This window comes from Equus quagga, chromosome 3, assembly GCF_021613505.1.
Source record: "Equus quagga isolate Etosha38 chromosome 3, UCLA_HA_Equagga_1.0, whole genome shotgun sequence".
Lineage (NCBI taxonomy): Eukaryota > Metazoa > Chordata > Mammalia > Perissodactyla > Equidae > Equus > Equus quagga.
Window position 1 is genome coordinate 4,700,361 of NC_060269.1, and position 21,299 is coordinate 4,721,659.

The following is a 21,299-nucleotide window of genomic DNA, read 5'->3' on the forward strand; positions in this document are numbered from 1 at the left end:
TTGGTGTGACTGCGTTGTAAGGTAAATGAGGGAGGCTGCCGTAGGACCAGGCGAGAGATGGAGGTGGAAAGGAAGCCAGGTTTTGAAGTTCCTTTTGTGACAATACAAAGGCACTGAGACATGTGCTGTAAGGTCGTGGAGGGATCAGCGAAGGTGGTTTTAGGCATGTTCAGAATGTTAACATATAAGTTCCAGAATGTACCTTTTTTTTTAAAAAAAATGTCATTTTGATTTGTGTTGGCAGTGATGGCGTGGCTTCATTAGAATTAATCTGAACAATAAGTTTTAGGAAGTTTGAGTCTGTTTGTTTAGTGGTTCATCGGGATCATGCTTTTATCATGCTGGATCAACTTTTATCATTGCTTTGATATTTTAACAAGTTCAAAATAGAGATTTACATTTGTTCTTTTCTCCTGAAAGCAACTTTTGAAGTAAGTTAGCAGGTTTCAAATTACCCAATAAATAAAACAGAATAACTATTTCTATTTTAATATTCCTACTTTAAGGTCTGTAGGTATAGCATTATTATTAAAATGGGCAATACTTTTGAGTATGGATATTTGATTTGACATGAAAAAAGCTAGGCAGCATAATTCAGCAGTATTATGTTCTTTGAAATAATTTGATATTTGTAAGTAATCTTTTACCTTTGGACTTAATTCTTTTTCAAGAATAATTATCTCGATATTTACGTTTAAAAGTTTATCTTGATCAAAGAGAATGCTATGGTATTTTTTTATAACAGCTTTATTGAGATATAATTCACATACCATAAAATTCACTCATTTAAATTGTATTATTTGGCAATTTTTGGTATATTAACAAAGTTTGGCAACTGTCGCTCTGTAATTCCAGAACATTCTCATCACCCTAAAGTAGAAACTCTATACCTTTTAGCAGCCACTTCCTGTTCTTCCCCCCACTCCCACCCCGCCCAGAGCTCTGGGCAACCACTAATCTACTTTTTATCTCTCTAGATTTGTCTATTTTGAGCATTTCATATAAATAGATCATATAATATGTTGGGTTTTTGCGACTGGCATCTTTCTCTCAGCATAATGTTTTCAGGGTTCATCCGTGTTGTGCCATGTATCAGTTCTTCATTCCTTTTAATTGCTGAATAATACTCCATTATGTGGATATATCACATTTTATTTACTCATTCATAAGTTAATGGACATTTGAGTTGTTTCCACTTTTTGGCTCTTGTGAATAATGCTGCTATGAACATTCACGTACACGTTTTTGTGGGGCTATATGTTTTCATTTCTCTTGAGTGGAATTACTAGGTGATATGGTAACTCTATGTTTAACCTTTTGAGAAACTCTCGAGATCGTTTTCCAACGTGGCTACACCATTTTCAATCTTATGAGGGTTCCAGTTTCTCCACATCCTTGCCCAAACTTGCTGTTATCTGTCTTTTTAATTATAATCATCCTCGTGGATGTGAATTGTTATCTCGTTGTGGCTTTGATTTGTGTTTCCAGAATGGCTGGTGATGTTAAGCGTTTCTTCCTGTGCGTATTGGCAATTTATCTTCTTTGGAGAAATGTCTGTTTAAATCCTTTGCCCAATTTTAATTTGGTTATTTGTTGTTTTCTTGTTTGGTTGTTAGAATTCTCTATATATTTTGGATACTAGACTCATACTAGATACATGATTTGCAGATATATTCTCCCATTCTGTGGGTTGTCTCTTTACTTTCTTGATGGTATCATTTGGAGCATGAAAGTTTTTAATTTTGATGGAGTCCAGTTTATCTACTTTTTCTTTTGTTGCTTTTGCCTTTGTTGTCGTAGCTAACAATCCATTGCCTAATTAAAAGGCATGAAGATTTTTTCCTGTATTCTTACAGTTCTAGTGCTTATGTTGCGTTATTTTTATATGATCCATTTTGAGTTAATTTTAGTGTCAGCTCTAAGGAAAGGGTCTAGCTTCATTCTTCTGCATGTGGATGTCTTGCTCCAGCACCGTTTGTTGAAGAGAATATTCTTTCCCCATTGAAATGTCTTGGCGTATTGTTTTGTTTTAAGGTGAAATTCATATAACATAAAATTAACCACTGTAAAGTGCATAGTTCAGTGGCATTTGGTACATTCACAGGGTCGAGCAGCCCCACCTCTGTCTGGTGCTGTCATTTTGGCTGTTGTGCAGTCACCACTCCTGTCTAGTTCTAACTTTGCGAGGTTGCTGAACTAGATAGAACTGAACATTTTCGTCATCCCCAAGACACTATCCTCATGAAAACAGGAACTTCCCATTTCTCACTGCTTGCAGGCCCTGCAACCACCACGCTACTTTCTCTATAGACTTACCCTGTTCTGGCTATTTCATATAAATGGAATCATATAGTGTGTGACCTTTTGTGTCCGGCTTCTTCCACTTAGCATGTTTTCAAGGATCATTCACATTGTAGCATGTGTCAGTTCTTATTCCTTTTTATAGCTGAATAATATCCCATTGTATAGATATACCGCATTGTGTTTATCCATTCATCTGTTGATGAATATTTGAGTTTTGGTGTATTGTATTTTAATGCTATTACTTCAGGACTTTTGACCTTATATGTCAGTGTTTTTCTTAGTTATAAATTGACAAATGTAGGAAACAGAAAGGAAGAGCCATTGCTTACCATTCTTAATTAAGAGTAATGACATATATATGAAACAATTTTCTGTTTATCACAAAGAACACACCTAGTAAAGATTAGTGTCTTCATTGACTGTTTTATAGCTCTTGTACTTTGTAAGTTGTTTTATATCCACTATCTCATTTAAGCCTCACAAGAACGTTAAAAAAGTACACACAGGGAGGCTGGCCCCATGGCATAGTGGTTAAGTCTGGTACACTCCACTTCAATGGCCCAGGTTCATGGATTTGGATTGCAGGTGCAGACCTGCACCACTTGTCAAGCCATGTTGTGGCAGCAACCCACATACAAAAAGATTGGCACAGATGTTAGCTCAGGGCTAATCTTCCTCACCAAAAAAATAAAACATATAGGGCATTTTTTAAATTGTTCTCATTTAGTAGAAGAGAGTATTGGTGATTATCGCTTACCCGAAGTTATATAGCAAGTAAATGACAGAGTCTAACGTAACTAGAGTCTTTTGCCTCCAAATTATGTTCTTTGCTAAAAATAAATGTTACCACACAAAAACCTTTAGCTCTTATGCTCTGAGTTGGTAGACTTAATTCTCATGGTTATCCAAAATTATTCAATGAAAGATAATTATGCATACTCATTCTTTTTATATCCTAGTTGAAAACTAACTAAAATGTAGTTTAAACCCAAGTTATAATATTGGTGTTAAGAGTTAGGGATCACCTCTGTACCACAGAATTTTGTCTTATATGAAAGGTGAAAAAGACCAGGATCTCTAACACAAGAGAGGGACCACGTGCATGTTCGGTTTTGTTCTTCAGCACATCTCTAGCATATCTGCCTAGGACAACTGTAGGCTCTCAGTAAAATATTTGTTGAGTGAAAGAATGAAAGCAGTATATTGTATGTTCTACTATCTTGTGACCTGTCACTAAATTTCATCATGAATTGCCACTGGACATTCCTGTTAATCTTACAGGTTTTGAATGAACACACATCATAAAAATTCTTATAGTCTAACACTTAAATTTGAGTGCCTTTTATTTATATTACCTTATTAAGTATGAAGGTACTTTGATATCCATTCTGCAGATGAATAAACTGAGGCACAGAAACGTTTACCCAAGCCTTAGACTCCTCTTTCTGAAGGTTTCATACAGCTGTGCTGTTATGAACGTCATTAAAATGTAATTATCTTAAAATATCCTCATACTGACAAAATGTATTTAACAGCTTGAGATTTGGTAGGTAAAATCTTTGAGGCGTGACTATATTAACATTTCTCTCAATCTAAAGTTTATATTTGTGTGTTGACTACTTTTCGTAGTGTGATGCCTGCTCTTCTCTAAGATACCTTCGTGTGTATTTGATTAAGTTCTGTTCCACTCATCAGCTCCATATTCTCCTCACTCTCATGCCCTGTTCTTATTAATGGAAGTTTATCTATAGTTTTTAAATGTCTTACATCAGTCATTTTACTTTTGTACTAGAGTCAGCAGTTTTCCTAGTTCAGCCAAACATCTTTTTCAGAATTGCCAAAGGCTGCTCTAAGGTACGTTGTCATTTTAAACTTAGCAGATGTCTGGGTTTTCCTTTCAGGTGTGGACAGCTCCTCCACCACGAGCAGTGCTTCTCCAGGGCCCAACAGTTACGACGCCCTGGAAGGAGGCAGCTACCCAGGTGACTGGTTTTGTGCTTCTCTGACGTTTATTTGAAAAGTTACTGACGATCACTTCCTTTCAAACGTGAACATATAGTATACATAATTGCAAGTATATTTTTAACAGAAAAAAAGGACGTTTACCTGGTATTTCTCAGCCTTAATTTACCAGTGTTAATTGTCATATAACAACTGTGAATGTTGTTTCTGGAAGACCTAACGAAATTTATTATTTTATTTTTATTATCAAGCTCTTTATCTTTTTCCTCTTTCTAAAAGACTTTCAATAGTGAATAATTTTCCTCTTCTTTTTCCTTCTTTTTTTATGCTAACAGCTCCTTCAGTAAATTTTGTATTTCTATTCTCATGCGTAGGTCCTTGAATTCCTTCCAGCTAGCCTCTGAATATAGATAGTTTTTGCCTCTTTACGTCCCCATGACTCCTGGCTGCCTCCACCAGGTAAATAGATTAACCAACTTGGTTGTAGGTTTTGGAGGCATTATTTTTAACCATATCTGGAAATAACATTGGTCATTACATAGGAACAGGAGTAGTGGATAGTATTAAAAGAAAAAAATACAAACTTTTATAATTAATAATTGTTTCATTATAATATACTGTGATCTTTCTTATTCACCGGTCTCCCATCACTAACAGCCTGACAACCAAACCAGACCTCCTTTTTCTCTCTCTTTCTAATGATTCCAGACTTTAGGACTAACAGAACAAGTGATTTTGCCCTTCTCTTTATTTCTCATCTCTTTGGTAATAATCCAGCATGAAGCTTAATTGAAGTTGGAGTGTGCTATACTTAATTAAACACACCATCTTGCTATCACTGTCCATAGAAAACTTTTAATTTTGTCAGCTCAGTATAGATTTCACTTTTAACGTTTCAAGAATACTTGAATAAGCTACTCAGTCTTCTCTGGGTAAGGATTTTTCCCTAGGGATGTGTGTGTGTGTGTCTGTCTGTGTCTGTGTCTGTGTGTGTAAGAAGTTGTGGACCATTCCAAAAGCAATGAGTGTTATAAAGATATCCTAGAAGAGTTACTTTATTCACTAACATTTGAATTGTACAGTTTTAGACCTCCATGTTTATGACTCCAGTTCTTCATTTCTGATGCTATTGACTGTTGTCATATTTCATCTTCCCGTCACCGTGAGGAGGGACAGGCAGGAGATCTGAGGATGTGACACTGCGTTGAAGCTCCTGTCCTTTTAGCAAGTCTGAGAGCTTACCAGAAAGCCAGTCAGCCAACTCTTGGCTTATTGGCAAAGACAATAGCAGAAAGTCTAGGAATGTATCTCCAAAATTAGAGTCGAAAGAAGATGTGCTTCCGTAAAAACTTTTTCCTTAAGGCAGATGCTTTAGAACATGTTTTTGCAGAATCTGATTGCTGGTGAAGAATATGGTTTTTTATGTGAAAAATAAATTAAAACACATATATATGGTGGATTTGACTTTAAAATAAAGCTAATAATCAGTATACCAAAATGTTAATAATGGTTATGTGTAGTAGAGTAATTGTTAGGGTTTCTTTTTGTTATTGTATAGAATAATGAAATTTTCTAGGTTTTTTTCACAGTTTTAATCATATTTTTGTTTTTGTTTTAAATTTAAATAGAGGAAGAACATTCATTCATTAAAGTTCACTTGGCATTGGGGCCAGCCCTGTGGTCGAGTGGTTAAGTTCACAGGCTCTGCTTCTGCGGCCCAGGATTTCACTGGTTCGAATCCTGGGCGCAGACATGACACCGCTCATCAGGCCACACTGAGGTGGCGTCCCACATGCCACAACTAGAAGGACCCACAACTAAAATATACAACTGTATACGGGGGGGATTTGGGGAGAAAGAGCAGGAAAAAAAAAAAAAAGTTAATTTGGCATCTCTTATATACCAGACGTTATTTTAGGGGCTAGAGACTATTGTAGACACCATCTTTCATACTTTCATAGTCTTGCCTCTTCACATAACGCAGACTTCTAGGGGATTGTGGAAATAGGCCCCTCTTTCCATGGACTTTTTTTATAGATCACAGGGGAGATAAAAGGCAAATTAGAGAAGAGTAGTTGACACGCATTTTATTGCTTTGCTTTATTTTCTGCTGCTTATCTCTATTCCTGCTGAGAGAATAAAAAGAAAAATAACTTTTATTTATATATAAATTATTGTATAATATATTTATATATAAAATATATTTAATCCACGTATATAAATAAAAGTCTTATCTATTAGAAATACCAACTGAGGGGGCTGGCCCCATGGCCCAGTTGTTAAGTTTGCACGCTCTGCTTCGGTGGCCCAGGGTTTCGCCAGTTCGAAGCCTGGGCGTGGACATGGCACCACTCATCAAGCCATGCTGAGGCAGCATCCCACATGCCACAACTAAAGGACCCACAACTAAGAATACACAACTGTGTACTAGGGGGCTTCGGGGAGAAAAAGGAAAAATAAAATATTAAAAAAGAAATACCATACCAATATGGAGTTTTCTTGTAAATATTTCTGTAAAAAAAAAAGATGGGGTTGGAACATGTGAAACAAGATTAGCAAAATATTGATGGTTATTAAAGTGGGGTGATGAGTATATAGGGTTCATTATTCTCTTCGCTCTACTTTTGTGTATGTTCAAAATTTCTCATAATAAAAGGTTAAAAAAAAGAAAAAGGGAAGTGCCAGAGGTTGTGGCTCAGCCAGGAGCCAAGTCTTTACAGAGTCCGGATCTTGAGCTGTTACCACTGTCTTTTTCCCGTTGTTAGACATGCTGTCTTCATCAGCCAGCAGTCCTGCTCCTGACCCCGCTCCTGAGTCTGACCCAACGTCAGCTCCAGCTCCCGCTGCTCCTCAGCCTTCAAAAGTGGCCAAGCCGTTCGGGTATGGTTATCCAGCGCTTCAGCCTGGTTATCAGAATGCTGCCGCTCCCCCTGGTTCTGGGCCTCCATCTGCCAGCCCCGTGTATTCTGGATTCCAGCAGTATGCTCAGGTTTGTACTTAGTCACGTCAAGACACCACATTTCTAAAAACTGTGAAACTATCAATTCTAACAAATCCCTGGTGATTCAAATGGAGCATAGGTACAGATAAGCCTTGATCAAGCATACGTAGAATTTGATTCTGGTTTTTTTGCATATCATACATAGAAAAACATGAAAGGAAATAAATGTAAATATCAAATATTTAAAGAGGTTAAATCTGGATCAGAATTTAGCTGTGATTTTTCTTTTCTTTTCTTTTATGAGGAAGATTGGCCCTGAGCTAACGTCTGTTGCCAATCTTCCTCTTTTTGCCTGAGGAAGATTGTCACTGAGCTAACATCTGGGCCAGTCTTCCTCTATTTTATGTGGGATGCCACCACAGCATGGCTTCATGAGCAGTGCTAGGTCTGCACCCAGGATCTGAACCTGTGAACCCTTGGCCACCAAGTGGAGCATGTGAACTTAACCACTACGCCACTGGGCCAGCCCCAACTTTGATTTTTCTTTTCTTCATTGTGCCTTTATTTTTCAGAGTCTCTGTGATGTGCAGATATTAATTTTATAATCAGGAAATTAAAAAAATGTTAAATTTTTCTTAGAATTCTGTATTACTAGGTTGTCTTTCTCCTCAAAAAATGACATGGTGTAAGTGTGGTTTGGGATTTAGGTTCCAGCTCTTAACTTGAAGAAACCTCCATGACATGTAAGTGAGATTGGCGAGGGCCTCGGCACACACCACTGCTCGTCAGGACTTAGTTCATCAGCTACTGCTGTGACCCCGTCTGACGTGACCCTTTTGGAGTCGCCTCTTAAGTACCGTGTCAATTTAGTAATAGAGAACAGTAAGCATTTTACATTTATATTTATTGAAAAGAAAATAAAATATAAGGAAGCAATTGAAATGGCAAAAGCATTCCACTTAGAATAAAAAGCTTAGTTAGACTAACCATATAGGAATTTCATCTTATGGTGAACTAATAATGAAAATTAGAGAGAAATAGGAAAATCATATGTTTCTGGAGTTTAATCTTAGAATTAAGATGGAGAAGGAAGAAGGAAGCTGGAGAGGCACTGGAGAAGTATGATTGGCTGGTACAGATTTCCCTGCCTTCGTCTCGTCAGATTTTCTTCATGGCTTTATACGTCCACATGAAACATTTTTTTTTTTTTTTTTAAAGTTTTATTTTTTCCTTTTTCTCCCCAAAGCCCCCCAGTACATAGTTGTATATTTCTCGTTGTGGGTCCTTCTAGTTGTGGCATGTGGGACGCTGCCTCAGCGTGGTCTGACGAGCAGTGCCATGTCCGCGCCCAGGATTCGAACCAACGAAACACTGGGACGCTTGCAGCGAGCGCGCGAACTTAACCAATCGGCCACGGGGCCAGCCCCCCCACATGAAACATTTTTAAGTCATTCTTGTCTGACTCGTGCTTTAGGCAAATTGCTGTTAAGGGCATAATGTATAATTTATTTCTACATTTTAATGAGAAGAAAACCAAGTTCAAAGAAAGGATCTGGTTCTTGGAGGAAGTGTTGGGCAAGGAAAAAAGTTCCTTTGATACAGTGAGTGGTCTTCTGTAGTGGGCTTCGGAAAAGGTCCTTTGGCCAAATCTGGCTTGCTGCCTGCTTTTGGAAATGAACTTTATTGAAGCAGCTGTGCCCTGTGCCTTATGTATTCTCTGTGGCAACTGTGTACTGCAGTGACAGAGCTGAGTAGCTGCCAAAGAGGCCATGTGTTTCTTAAAGCTTTAAAACATTTGCTCTCTGACCCTTGACCAAAAAAGTTTGCTGACATGGGAGAATGGAAAGTGTTATTCTTTTCCCATTTTGTTTGGGAAGTTGTTTTGGAAGAGTTAGGAGATTGTCTTTGGAATGAAAGTAAAAATTACTATTTAATATGCTAGATTTTTAAATATAACTTTATTCTTTTCTTGTATAATCACAATCCTTTTTATACTCTAGCTCTAGGACAAGGATCAGAGGAGTTTGGATAAAGGGGACAGAGACAGACTAAAAAGTAGCTTGGGTCATTAGTCACGTTTGAGATGAGCACCATGAGGCCGGAACTTTAGAAGTCGACTGTTAGAGATCACCCAGTCCCACCTTCCGTTTTTTTAACTTTTTAGTGAAGTGTAATCTATGTTATGTAAAAGTATATAAATCAACAGCATACAGCTTGATACGTTTCTACAAATTGAACACACTCCCGTAAGCAATAGCCAGAGACCTTTCTCATGCCTTTTCTAGTCGCTGACCCTCCAAACGACAGTTGACAACTGTCCTGACTTCTAATACCACGATTAGTTTTCTTGTTTTTAAACTTCACATAAGGGAGCCGCACTGTATGTACTCTTGTCTAGACTGTCCTGCTCAACATGCTGCTTATGGCGTGCCCGTAGTTCCTTTGTTTTCATTGTAGTACTCCATTGTGTGAATTTACCACAATTTATTTATTCTGTTGTTTATGGGCATTAGGGTAAACTTCCAGTTTGGGGCTATTATGAATAGTGCTGTTGTTAATGTTTCTGTTCTTGTCTTTTCAGTGAGTGTTTATATCTAGGAGTGGACTTGCTGGGTTATGGGGTATCCGTATGTTCAGCTTCAGCGGTTAATGTCAAGTAGTTTTCCAAAGCAGGTGTTCCAGTTTATCCCTCCCATTAGCAGTGTGTGAGGGTTCCAGTTACTTCACATCCTTATGAACACTTGGGATTTTGACTTTTTTACGTTAGATGATCCTTTCCTTTCATTATTTAAGTGAACAAATCAAGACTCAGATAAGTGAACTCTTCTGACCAAGACCAAGCTTAGTTCTGAGAAAACAAAAGTCCTTACAGCTCAGAATTAATCCTTTTTTTCCTCCTTAACTGGTAGGGACTTGTGCAGAAGAAAATCATAGTCAGATTGATGTACGTCCCTCTCTAAGGAAGATTACAAAGCCGTCATTCATTTCTGTCTAATGTGAATTTGAAATAGTTTTTCGACACTACTGTTTCAGGCTCAGTGAGCAGTAATGATTTAAGCACACAGCTAGGACATACTTTTAAATTCTTACCTATCTACAAAAAAGAGATTATAGATTTTAATCTGAGATTAACATTATCAAGGTAATTTTAAAAGAAACCATTTATTTTTGAAGTCCTACTTAGGATAAAATATCTTACTTTAGCCTTAAGCACCTTCTCTAATAAAATTGAAATGCCTTTAAGTGTTGTACTTAGTGTAAGCAGTGGGAGGGTTCTGACATCTAAGGGCTTTCTTTGTATTCATTAGTTTGAGATGAGCTTATTAAATAGTGGGAAATCCCAATAGTTGGCGTTTAAGGAAGAAAAAAATTTAAAATTTGTTTTTCAGTGTTGAAAAACAGGAAAAAATTTGATGTTTAAAAGTGAAAATAAAAATTAGAAAAGTATGTTAGTGAATATATGAAAAACCAGACATACATAGCCTTTTTAACCAAAAAAAAGGTGCATGATCAATTATAGAAAAACGCAGATAAGCAAAAAGAGGAAAATAATTATCACCCAATAGTCCCACCAGCAAGATATGAACAGCAGCACTTAGAATCTGTCCTTCTAGGTTTCTTGCATTTGGAGGTGAAGCCAGTAAAGAAGTTGGTCATCCAAATGACTTGTTTATTAAACAATCAAATAAAAGAACTCGATAAATAAGGATATTGTTTTATAAATTTTTTATTCCTTTAACAGCATAAGAGGAAACGTTTCAGTGTTATTGTTTATCCTTCATCTGATCACTGCATAATGTTCTCTGATCAACCAGCTTCCCATTATTGGGCATAGCTGAGTGTCAGAATCAGCATACACACGTGTATGTGCACACCTTTGTGCGTTTGTCTCATTGTTTCCTTAGATGAAATTTCTTCAGGTGAAATTAGTGATTGAAAGCACCTAATTTGACAGGACTATAGAATTTCTCTCTGCTCATTCACTCATGAAAGCTTAGTGAGTTCCTGCTGTGTGGGAGCACTGCTCTGGACCCTGAGGATACAGGAGCAAACTACTGAACAGTTTCTGCTCTCAGGACACCTGGTGGGAGGGCAGGGTTGATGGGCAGTAAGTAAGTCAATCAATAAATTAATGGGATAATTTCAGGTAGTTACAAGTGCTCTGAAGTAAGACAAGTTGAAGAAATCGCTTGCTTTGGGTTATAGAGTGGATAGGAAAGCCCTCATTTTAGAAGTTGTGTCTAATCTGGGATTAGAGCCTTTCAGATTGAGGAAGCACACGTGCAGGTGACTTGGATGTGTTCCAGGAATAAAGTCCCAGTGTGGCTGCACCTCAGCGATGGGAAGAGTGACAGCAATGGGATCAGAGAGCTAGGGAAGGACCATAGTCAGAAGCTGGGATTTTACCCCAAGTGCGAGGAAGGAGACCATGGAATCAGATTCTGTGTGGTGGAAGGATAACTGGTTCACATACTTGGAGGTCATTTCGGCTGCTGTGTGTAAAGAATGGATTAGGGATGGGAGTATTTGAAAAGACAAAAACGGAAACAGGGAGACAAATGGAAGCTTTGCCCTAATCTTGGAAACAAGTGGGTGTACTTTGTTCTAGGGTCGTATGGGTAGAGGTGGTCAAAAGTGAATAGATAAGGGATATCTTTTGACCTGTTAATGGGTTGGATGTGGTAGATGAGAGCAAGGAAGGTATCAGGGGTAACCCTTTGGTTTTTGGCAGAGCAACTGGAAAGAGGGTAGTGTAGTTAGGTGGTGAAGACAGGACTAGGTCTGGGAGTGGGAATCGAGTTGGGCATGTTAAATTGAAATGCCTAAGAGACATCTAAGTGGCGGGTCAGGCAGGCAGGAGTTGGTGAGTATTGGTGGTCAGGTATGGAGAAATAATGTACCAGTTTATATTCCAAGCAAAAGTGTATATGCCCATTTCTATTACTAAGTGTGTCAAGAATTAATTTTTATAAGCAAAAATATTTTATTTTTTCATAATTATCAGTCACTTGTGTTTCTTGGCTGGAATCCCAGTTCATATTTTCACCATTATTCTGTTCAGGTTGTTCTGCTTTGTAAAAGCTATCTGTAATAAGTATATTAACCTTTTGTCTAATATATATTGCAGTTTTTTCCCCTAACTTGTCATTTGTTTTTAATTTTAATGGTATTTTTTTGACACTGGAAAAATGTTTCAACTTATATAGTCACATTATAATTTATTTTATTTTTACCTTTGTATTCTTTGAAAGGTCTTTTCAACCTTAAGATGAAAATATTCCAGTTATCTAATTTTTTTTAGTTCTTTGGTGGTTTCAGTTTTGCATCTTTAATCCGTTTAAGGTTTTATTTTGGTACATAATGTAAATAATAAATCTCCTTTTCCCTCCAAAAGTAGTTAGCGCTAAGTTCACTGTCATTTATTAACTAATCTATCTTTTCTCGATGATTAAATATCTCAGCTTTACTTTATATCCTAAAATCTTATAAACTTGGGTCTGTTTGGGGTTTTCTATTATATACTGTTATTGATCCGTACAGTCATTTTTCTCTCGTCCTTTACAGGTCTGCTGAAAACTTAGAGAATTATTCTTCTTATCCAGTTGTGTTTTCCACAACATCACCATCTTCGATTACTGTTGACAGTTTGTTATGCCTGTTTCATCTACACCCTGCCTCCACACACATCTTTTCTTGCTAAGGATTTCAAGCAAATCCTGGGCAACAGGGCAGGGGAGATGCATTTCTTGCATAACCACAATGCCACTATCCTATCCAACAAAGTAAGAGTAGTTTCTAAATGTCATTTAAAAATTTGGTCCATATTCCAATTTACCCATTCCTTTCAGAATTGCTTTTTCACAGTTGGTTGGTTCAAATCAGGATCCAAACAAGATTTAATTGTATTTGCTTGTGTCTCTTAATTCTCTTTTTAATTTTAATCAAACGTCCACCCCTGTTTTTTCATGCCTTTGGTCTTTTGAAAAAACCGGGTCTACTGTCCCTTGGAATGTCCCACATTCTGAATTTGGCTCATTGCTTCTTGTGGTTCATTAGCTTGTTCCTCTGTTCTGTTTTCTGTGGACTGGAAGTTAGATCTGATAGCTTGATTATATTCAGGATTATTACTTCATTTGTTTACCTAAGCCAAAATAATATATTTTGTTTCTGTGTACCTCATAGTAATATCTGGTGGTCTCCCTTTGAGTGGTGCTAGGATTTTGGGTTTATATGGTGACAGCCCAATCCCTTCATTGTGAAGCTCCCTGGTGAGCTTTTGCCTGGTGGCTTTATCATCTGTTGGTATCTGTTTATCATCTATTCTAGATGACCGTTACCTGAATCATTTATTTCAGTATGGGGTGTAAAACAGTGATTTTCCTGAATTTGTCCTTCTGCATTTGTTAGCTGGAATTCTGCAGTACATTCACATAATGCAGTGCTCAGTAACTGTGGAAAAAAAAAAAAGGGAAAAATCTGTATATAGAGACAGTTATTGCCAGGACATTTTTCTTTAGGTAAAAAAAAAAAGGATCATATTTAGAGCAGTGTATGTATTAGTTTGTATTTGTAAATAGAAACAATGGAAGGACTAAACCAAAAACTAATAAAAATTGTTAACTATAGGTAGAGGGATCAAAAGTGAAACAAGGTATCTCGAATATATCTTATTGTAAAGTTATGACATTAGAATTATGTAAATGTTATGTTTACTCAAAAAACATTGTCTAAAAAGATAAAAAAGAAGTCCTTAAAAATTAAAAGCAAGACCCTGTTTATCAGGTCGAATGCATTCTGATGCAGAGAAAAAGCATTGTTCCAGCTGATCTTAAACCCCACATTGTGTAGGTTCTCAGAGGGATGCAATCTAAGGACAGAAACTACTACAAAGAACTCTTACATTTAGTTTATTAACCTTACATTTATAATAATATTGGTGGTGTTATTTTGAAACTATTTTAGTACATTGTAGGATAAAACAAATAAGTAACTCTATTACCATTAGGAATGAAGATTTTCAGCAAAAGAGATACAGATGTAAAATCAAAGAAGTTAAAACGCCATCATCTTCAATTTGAATTGGAAATGTCAGTGTGAACCCATTGTTTTTTTTCCTCTATTTAAAAATGTATGTGTTCTGTCTCTACCTGTTGTACAAGTCTGGAAGTAATAACAGCACACCAGCAGTGAACAGCCTTATTACCCAGATTACGGTCTCTAGAGACCATCCCCACTCAAAAGGAACCCGGAGTCGAGATTCTTTTTTGGGTAAATGACTAATTTGGGGTCTGAAGGAGGAATGGTACAAAACGTTGTGCCAGAAAGCAAGGAAGCTAAGAGACTAAGAGGCCTGTGTCCAAAGGACACTGGGGCCAACTTGGAGGGGCTCTCACTGGCCAAAGATTGACACTTTGAGTATCAAAATGCAAAATAACTGTAATTCATTACATCACTTTGAGTTAATAAAAAGCTGTGAATTCATGATAGTAGACATTATTATTATTATAACAAAGGAAGCATAGAAAAAATAAGCAAAGCAAAAACTCAATGAACACCATTATACATTTCTGTGACACCAACTCATTATTCTGAAAATTGATGATTGAAAAAACTTGAAAATAAAAGCATTAATCCTGCCTTTCCAGTATGAACTGCATTCAGAGAAACCAAATTCTTGATGTTGAAGAGCATTGTTGCTGAAATTTTGTTGTGCGGTTTAACCGTGCTAATAAGATTTCAGTTTATTCAGTATTTTTGCTTGGAGGTTTTTTCACGAACGCTTTAACTGGTGCTGCCCTGTTGAGTCATTCTGTTACCACGCCAGATTTAAACTGTCTTATCTTCTCGCTCTTTCTGTGTGTTCAAGTCCTGTGTGCGCTGTAATAAACCTTCTCCGTGTGCTGTGAATTGCTCTTCCAGCAGTATCCTGGTCTGAACCAGCTGTCCTCCGGCCTGGGAGGGCTGAGTCTGCAGAGCGCCCCGCAGCCAGAGAGCCTGCGGCCTGTGAACCTCACTCAGGACAGGAATGTCCTACCTGTGACTCCTGTGTGGGCGCCTGTCCCCAACTTGAATTTAGACCTCAGAAAATTAAACTGTAGCCCAGAGTAAGTATTTATTTGATAATCTTCAGTGAGTAATATACTTTGTCAAGAACATTGTATGACTTTGAAAAGTCGTCCTTCATTGGAAGTTTTGTCACTGTGGACTTTTCTCTTTTAGTTTGTGTGAAAGTTGTAGGTGTAAAGGTCAGTGCGGGTCGTCTCCTGACCCCGTCTCTGTCTCCGTCCAGTCCCATTCACTGTCGCCTGATCCTGGGGACGTTTTCTTCTGTTGGAGTAAAGGGTTTCAGGAGCCCAAATCTAACATATTTTTCTTTTCTTAGATTTCTTTTCCCTCACCTCACCAGTAATAACTTCTGATGTCTTTTTAAAAAGGTGGAATCTTTAAAATTTTATGCCCTTCAGTCTTTGCTTGAAAAGGACACAGACTTCACTTGTGTAATCCCAAGAACCGATTTAGATAAACGGTTTCTGTCTGAATTTCTTTTCCCACTCAGTATCACTGTGAAGCCCATCACCCCCGGGCTTATTGACGCAGCTGGAACTAGATTTGACTGCCTTGACTGAGCACGTCCTGCCTCCTGGAGAGGTTCAGCGGGCAGCCTGCATCTGGTGGCCCCCAGGCCCCGGTGTGTCCTGGGTGGATGAGCTGTCACCTCACAGTGCCTCCCAAACTGGAAGCTCTCTGTTCTTGCCCGCTTTCAGTACTGCTGTCTCCTGAGAACAGGGTATTATTCCTCTGCACCCAGACACTTTAAGAAGACATCCTCCTGCTCCTGGAATCTGTGCTCCTCATGAATAAACACTGACTCACCGAATGACATTAGTCTTCTTCCTTGCATTAGGAGAATGTGTTCTTTAGAGCCAATAGTTTCCTTTTTTAAGGCAATAGTTTTCTAGCTTTTTAAAAAAGTTATAAGCTCCTCTTCTTTTTTTTTTTTTCAAGATGGGCACTTGAGTTAACATCTGTTGCCAATCCTTTTTCCCTTTTTCCCCTCCCCCCTCTTTTTTCTCCCCTTCCCCCCCCCCCCCCCCCCCCCCCCCCCGACCCCAAAGCCCCCTGGTACATAGTTGTATATTTTTTTAGTTGTGGGTCCTTCTAGTTGTGTCATGTGGGACTCTGCCTCAACATGGCCTGATAAGTGGTGCCATGTCCACATCCGGGATCCAAACTGGCAAAACCTTGAGCCACCAAAGCAGAGCGTGTGAACTTAACCACTCAGCTACGGGGCCGGCCCCTAAGCTCCTCCTTGTTTCCACCAGAATCTTAGATAGATTTCCACTACAGAGACCAGAAGACGGAGCTGCTCCAAGGGTCCCTTCCTCTGCTGCGCTCTGCCACCACCCCCCTCAGTGCTAAGGCAGTGCCAAGATCATTTCCCTGAGACGTATCACCACTGGTTCTGGGTTGGAGATAGCTGCCCATCCTTCTGGGTGTAGGTGCTCTCAGGTCCATGAGTCTGGGGATTCAGCCTTGTGTTATGAATGGGTAGACGTCCCCAAGTAGGGCACTGTGGTATATGTGGATGTATAGGAGATTCCACAGGTAGGAAATGGTGTATGTGTTTCTACTCAATTATGTGTTTTCTGGGAAAGTCTCTCTCATCAAAATAGCAAAGCAGAGTAATTAGGAGTACAGGCTCTGGAGTGGACAGACCTGGGTTCCTACCACGGATCCACTGATGAGTAGCTATGAGACTGTGTGCAAATTACGTAATCTCTCAAATTCTCAGTATTGTCAACTGTAAAACAGGAATAATAATTGTGCCTACATATTAAGATAAATCATTCATCCAATAAAATTTCCTGAATACCTTCTAAGTTAAGTGCCAGGCACTGTTTCTTGGTGCTGGGAATGAGCAGTAAACAAAGTTCCCAGTCTCATGGAGCTGTATCCACCCGGGGAAGACGTGCTGTGAGCAGTCTAACCAGTGAGTGCGTGAGGTGATGTGGAGTACTGCTGGGGAGCAGGGAGGGATCCGGGGGGGTGACTGTTCAACTGAGGAGTCACGACAGGTATTCCCAAGGAGTTCACATTTGAGAACAGGTCTGAGTGAAGTGAGAGAGCAAGCCATGTGACTCTGGGAAGAGTGTGCCAGGCTGCGCCACTGCACACGTGGAAGTCCTGAAGCAGGGACCAGCCTGCGTCCATACCTGTCTGCGTGTCCCCACGTGCTGTCTTCTTAGAACTCCTTTCCTGGCTTCCAGCACTTCTGCTGCTTACCTCTTTGGTTGCTCCTTTATTGACTCATGCCTACTGAGTTTATAATACAACTTAACAAGTTAGAAGCACTTACTCTGTAGGAGGAATAATGCTCAGGTGATAAGTGGGAAAATCAGACAGGTACACAACCAACTGTAGAAATCAGACCGATGGATAGGACAGAAGTGTCAGCAGGTCTCAGAGCACAGGAGAAGCTGCCGTTGGTCCTGACTCGTGGTGGGGGAGGGTGTCTTCAGAAGACATGGCGGCTGGCGTGAGTCTTGTGGTAAGAGTATGCGTTCAGCAAGCGAGGAGGGGCCAGTGAAGTGGGCACAGCATCGTTAGAGATGCAGAGGTGCACTTTCCCTCCCTCCTGCTTGTACCCTCCATGTGGGTCAGAATGGAGAAATCGTGTTTTTCCGAATGGGTTGTGCTTTTCCACCATGAAATTGTTGAGTCCTTACTTGAGGTCTTTTGACTTATATTACATATGTGCCTGTTAAAAGTAACCAGGACCTTCCTAGTATAGTTATATAACATATCCAGATGATTTTTCCTTTAGGCCCTTTAATGTTCTTAATTATCAACAACAGCTGTCTGCCTCGGTGCATTTTTTCCGATAGCCGATGTGGCCCGTGTGTTTGTTTTCCGCAGTTCGTTTCGGTGTACTCTGACCAGCATTCCACAGACACAGGCTCTGCTGAACAAAGCGAAGCTTCCCTTAGGACTGTTGCTACATCCATTCAGAGACCTCACGGTAAGTGACACGTTATAAAATGTTTGTGGGAACTGACTTGTGTGCTTATGTGCAAGGTATTTAGATTGTATATTTTCTTAGAATTTTTTCATCTTTTATTTGAAGTTAGAAATAATTGTTTCTGTCAGATTCAATTCAGCAAACATTTTCCAAGCGTCTGCTTTGTGACAGGCCCTGAACTAAGCACTGATGAATTTGGAGATGACTAAGTCCTTGACTTCGCCCCTAGGAAGTTCTTACCTAACTGGGGCAGAGATGTGAAAACAGATGGCTGCAGTGCAGGGTAACGAACACTAACCAGTGGCATTCTGTGAGGCTCTCAGGCCATGAGTACAGCGTGGCCGTGGTCCCCTCTGGACAGGAGCAGAAGTTGTCTATGAGTGACGAGGTCCGAGCTGGATTTGGAAAGATTAGTAGTTTGGGAAGTTGGAAAGGCGGTAGGGGATAGGTAAACTGCAGAAGTCCTTTATTAAATATAAAGGAAGCGGAAACAGTGATGTCCAGTGAGGGAGGACAACTGTGTGATTGTTCCCAACTGTATAAAACAAATATCCTTTGTAAGAGCAAGGTCCCAGCGCTTCAAGTCTGTTGAATTGAAACATCCTTGTTTAAGTTTCCACAGTCTGTTTGGTTTAATACATAACTTACTGGAGTTTTACCCGTACCTCTGGTATTGCATGCAAATATGTCATATTTAAACTAAAATTTCTAAGGTTCAGAAATAAAGTTTCCAGATATATTTTATATACACTTTCTAAGTTGCATCTCTCCCTCACACTCTTCGCCACTCTGGTTTTCTCCTCTCCTCTGCTACTGAGCGTCTCTCGTCATTTGTCCAACAGCTGTCTTGCCTACCTGTCACACTGTGTGCTGGGACTGCTGAAGTCAGTACTCCTCCTCGTGGAGCTGACTTTCCTACTAGGATGTCCAGAAAGAGCAAAGTGGGTAGAAAGCAAGATAATTATGACATGCCATAAGTCCCTTGAATTTGTTCGTTCAGTCAGTATCACTTGATCACCCGTGATACTATTACAGCCTTCATCTCGAAACCAAGATAGTGAAGTGCCCAAGTACATAGGTGAGAATTTTTGTCTAAATACAGATTCCATATGATACCTTCTGGAAGTATATACACTAAATTGGCAGAAATGACTTCCCCTGGGATGTAGAATTCAGGGCAATTTTTCTTTTTTTCCTTTTCAGTTCACTGTTTTCCTGATTTTTTCACAAGTGATATGTAGTTACTTGTGCAATAAAAATTGTGTATATGAAAAAAGCTAAATACAAAAATATAAATGTTTACGTATAGGTAGAAAAAAAGCTAGAAGGAAAAATACTAAAATGTTATCAGGAGTTAATTCAGGAAGGCAGAATAATATGTGATTTCTTAATCTTTTTTTGTATTTTCTAAGTTTCTTACACTGAATATAAAGTTCCTCTCCCAAACTACGCCTAAAGAGGTGTATTTGTTAAAGGCACATGGGTTTGGTTTCCGTGGCCTCGGTCCCTGCCAGACTGTGGTGGGCCCTCTGGAGCAGGGCCTCATGGTGCAGCACAGGTGTGGCAGCAGCGACAGGCACGTCTGTGTGGCGTAGGTTTCTTTCTCACTGCCATTTCTGAGTCTAGCTGAGAGCTCTGAGCTCTATGTTACTTTCTTGGCCAACAAGGCTTTTCTCATCAGCCAATAACTTATTGCATTTGGTTTGACTTTGCTTGAGTGTTATCTTATAGTTTGTGACAAAGAGGGAGGAAACTTGATAGCTGCTGTGTTGCTCAGCACATCACTGGATTTTGTCAAAATGCTTCCGTTTGGAAACAGTTCTGGTTTCTGTCCCGTGGGTGGAGCAGAGAAGTGTGTCCATTTCCTCTGGGTGCTTTTCCTGCTCCAACATCTTCGTTTTCCTTCCCAGCAATTACCAGTGATCACGTCCAACACCATTGTGAGGTGCCGGTCCTGCCGGACGTACATCAACCCCTTTGTGTCCTTCATCGACCAGCGCAGGTGGAAGTGCAACCTGTGCTATCGGGTGAACGACGGTGAGTCCCGATTCTGAAAGTCAGTGTGTTTCCTGTTATTTTAACACTTGACGTTTTGTTGTCGTCTGGTCTCTCCTCACTGCTTTAGAAACTTCCATGCCGCTTTTAACGGAGAGAGTCTAGCTAGGGACACTTCATGTTGGCTGGCCAAGGGGAGAATTGACCATGACCAGAATGACAACAAGGAAAAGTAAAAAAAAAAATGCTCACAAAACAAGCAGTGAAGTTCACACAGATGGGGTCATGCAGACTGATTAAGCTTGTCCCTGACAAGTTAAGGTTGTCTTCTGTTTGTACACTTGGTGCACTCGACTCAGCGTAGACTTTGCCAGTGTGTGTGGACGTGCGTGCGTGTCTGTCTGTTGTTCCCTTTAGCCATTCGTAGGTCCTCTTAGTATAGTGGCTTTCAGATTGGTGTTTCTGTCTTGATTTTTATTCCGTGTCGTGTGATGTAATAAATAGGACACAAGCCTAAGAAGCAAGCTTACATGTGTCCTGGTTTCCTCACCTGATTTCAGAAAATGTTTTTTTATCCTTCTGGTATATTTTTTAAAGAGAATTTAAGGGATTTGTTTTTACCATTAGATGTTCACAGAACTGTCATAAACCTCATATAATTATTAATGATACAGGTGTTTATTTCTACACATGTATATGTGTGTGTAGTTACAAATTGTGTTACTAAATTTGTACTGAATTCCTCATTCTTACCTAGTTCCTGAAGAATTCATGTATAATCCCCTTACTCGATCTTATGGAGAGCCTCATAAACGACCGGAAGTTCAGAATTCGACTGTGGAGTTCATTGCTTCTTCAGATTATATGGTAACTATTCAGGTTAAAGTTGGTTGTGGGGTACAGTTGTATTGGTCATTTGTAATTTGCTGCTAAGTGAATTCTTGTCCAAATTTTTGAAATTGTCCATAGTATGAATTTTTTAAATTAATGCTGAAAGTTTATACATAACAAATAGAAAACTCTTTGTGAAAGTTACTTGATCTAGAAGAAACCAATTCTATCACTGAGAAACGTTAG

General features: G+C 39.2%; 1 protein-coding gene across 5 annotated transcripts in view; it reads left to right on the plus strand.

Moving 5' to 3' along the window:
* SEC24B (SEC24 homolog B, COPII coat complex component) overlaps window positions 1-21,299 on the plus strand; it is an 81,088-nt gene that overhangs the window by 40,574 nt on the left and 19,215 nt on the right. For 3 of the 5 annotated variants that reach the window (XM_046655931.1, XM_046655927.1, XM_046655929.1), the window contains 6 exons: window positions 4,206-4,286; window positions 7,032-7,255; window positions 15,128-15,312; window positions 18,125-18,227; window positions 20,138-20,264; window positions 20,980-21,089. In XM_046655931.1, coding sequence (XP_046511887.1) covers window positions 4,206-4,286; window positions 7,032-7,255; window positions 15,128-15,312; window positions 18,125-18,227; window positions 20,138-20,264; window positions 20,980-21,089 — 830 coding nt within the window. The remainder of the gene's footprint in view (window positions 1-4,205; window positions 4,287-7,031; window positions 7,256-15,127; window positions 15,313-18,124; window positions 18,228-20,137; window positions 20,265-20,979; window positions 21,090-21,299) is intronic. The other 2 variants (XM_046655928.1, XM_046655930.1) reach the window with 1 other exon arrangement.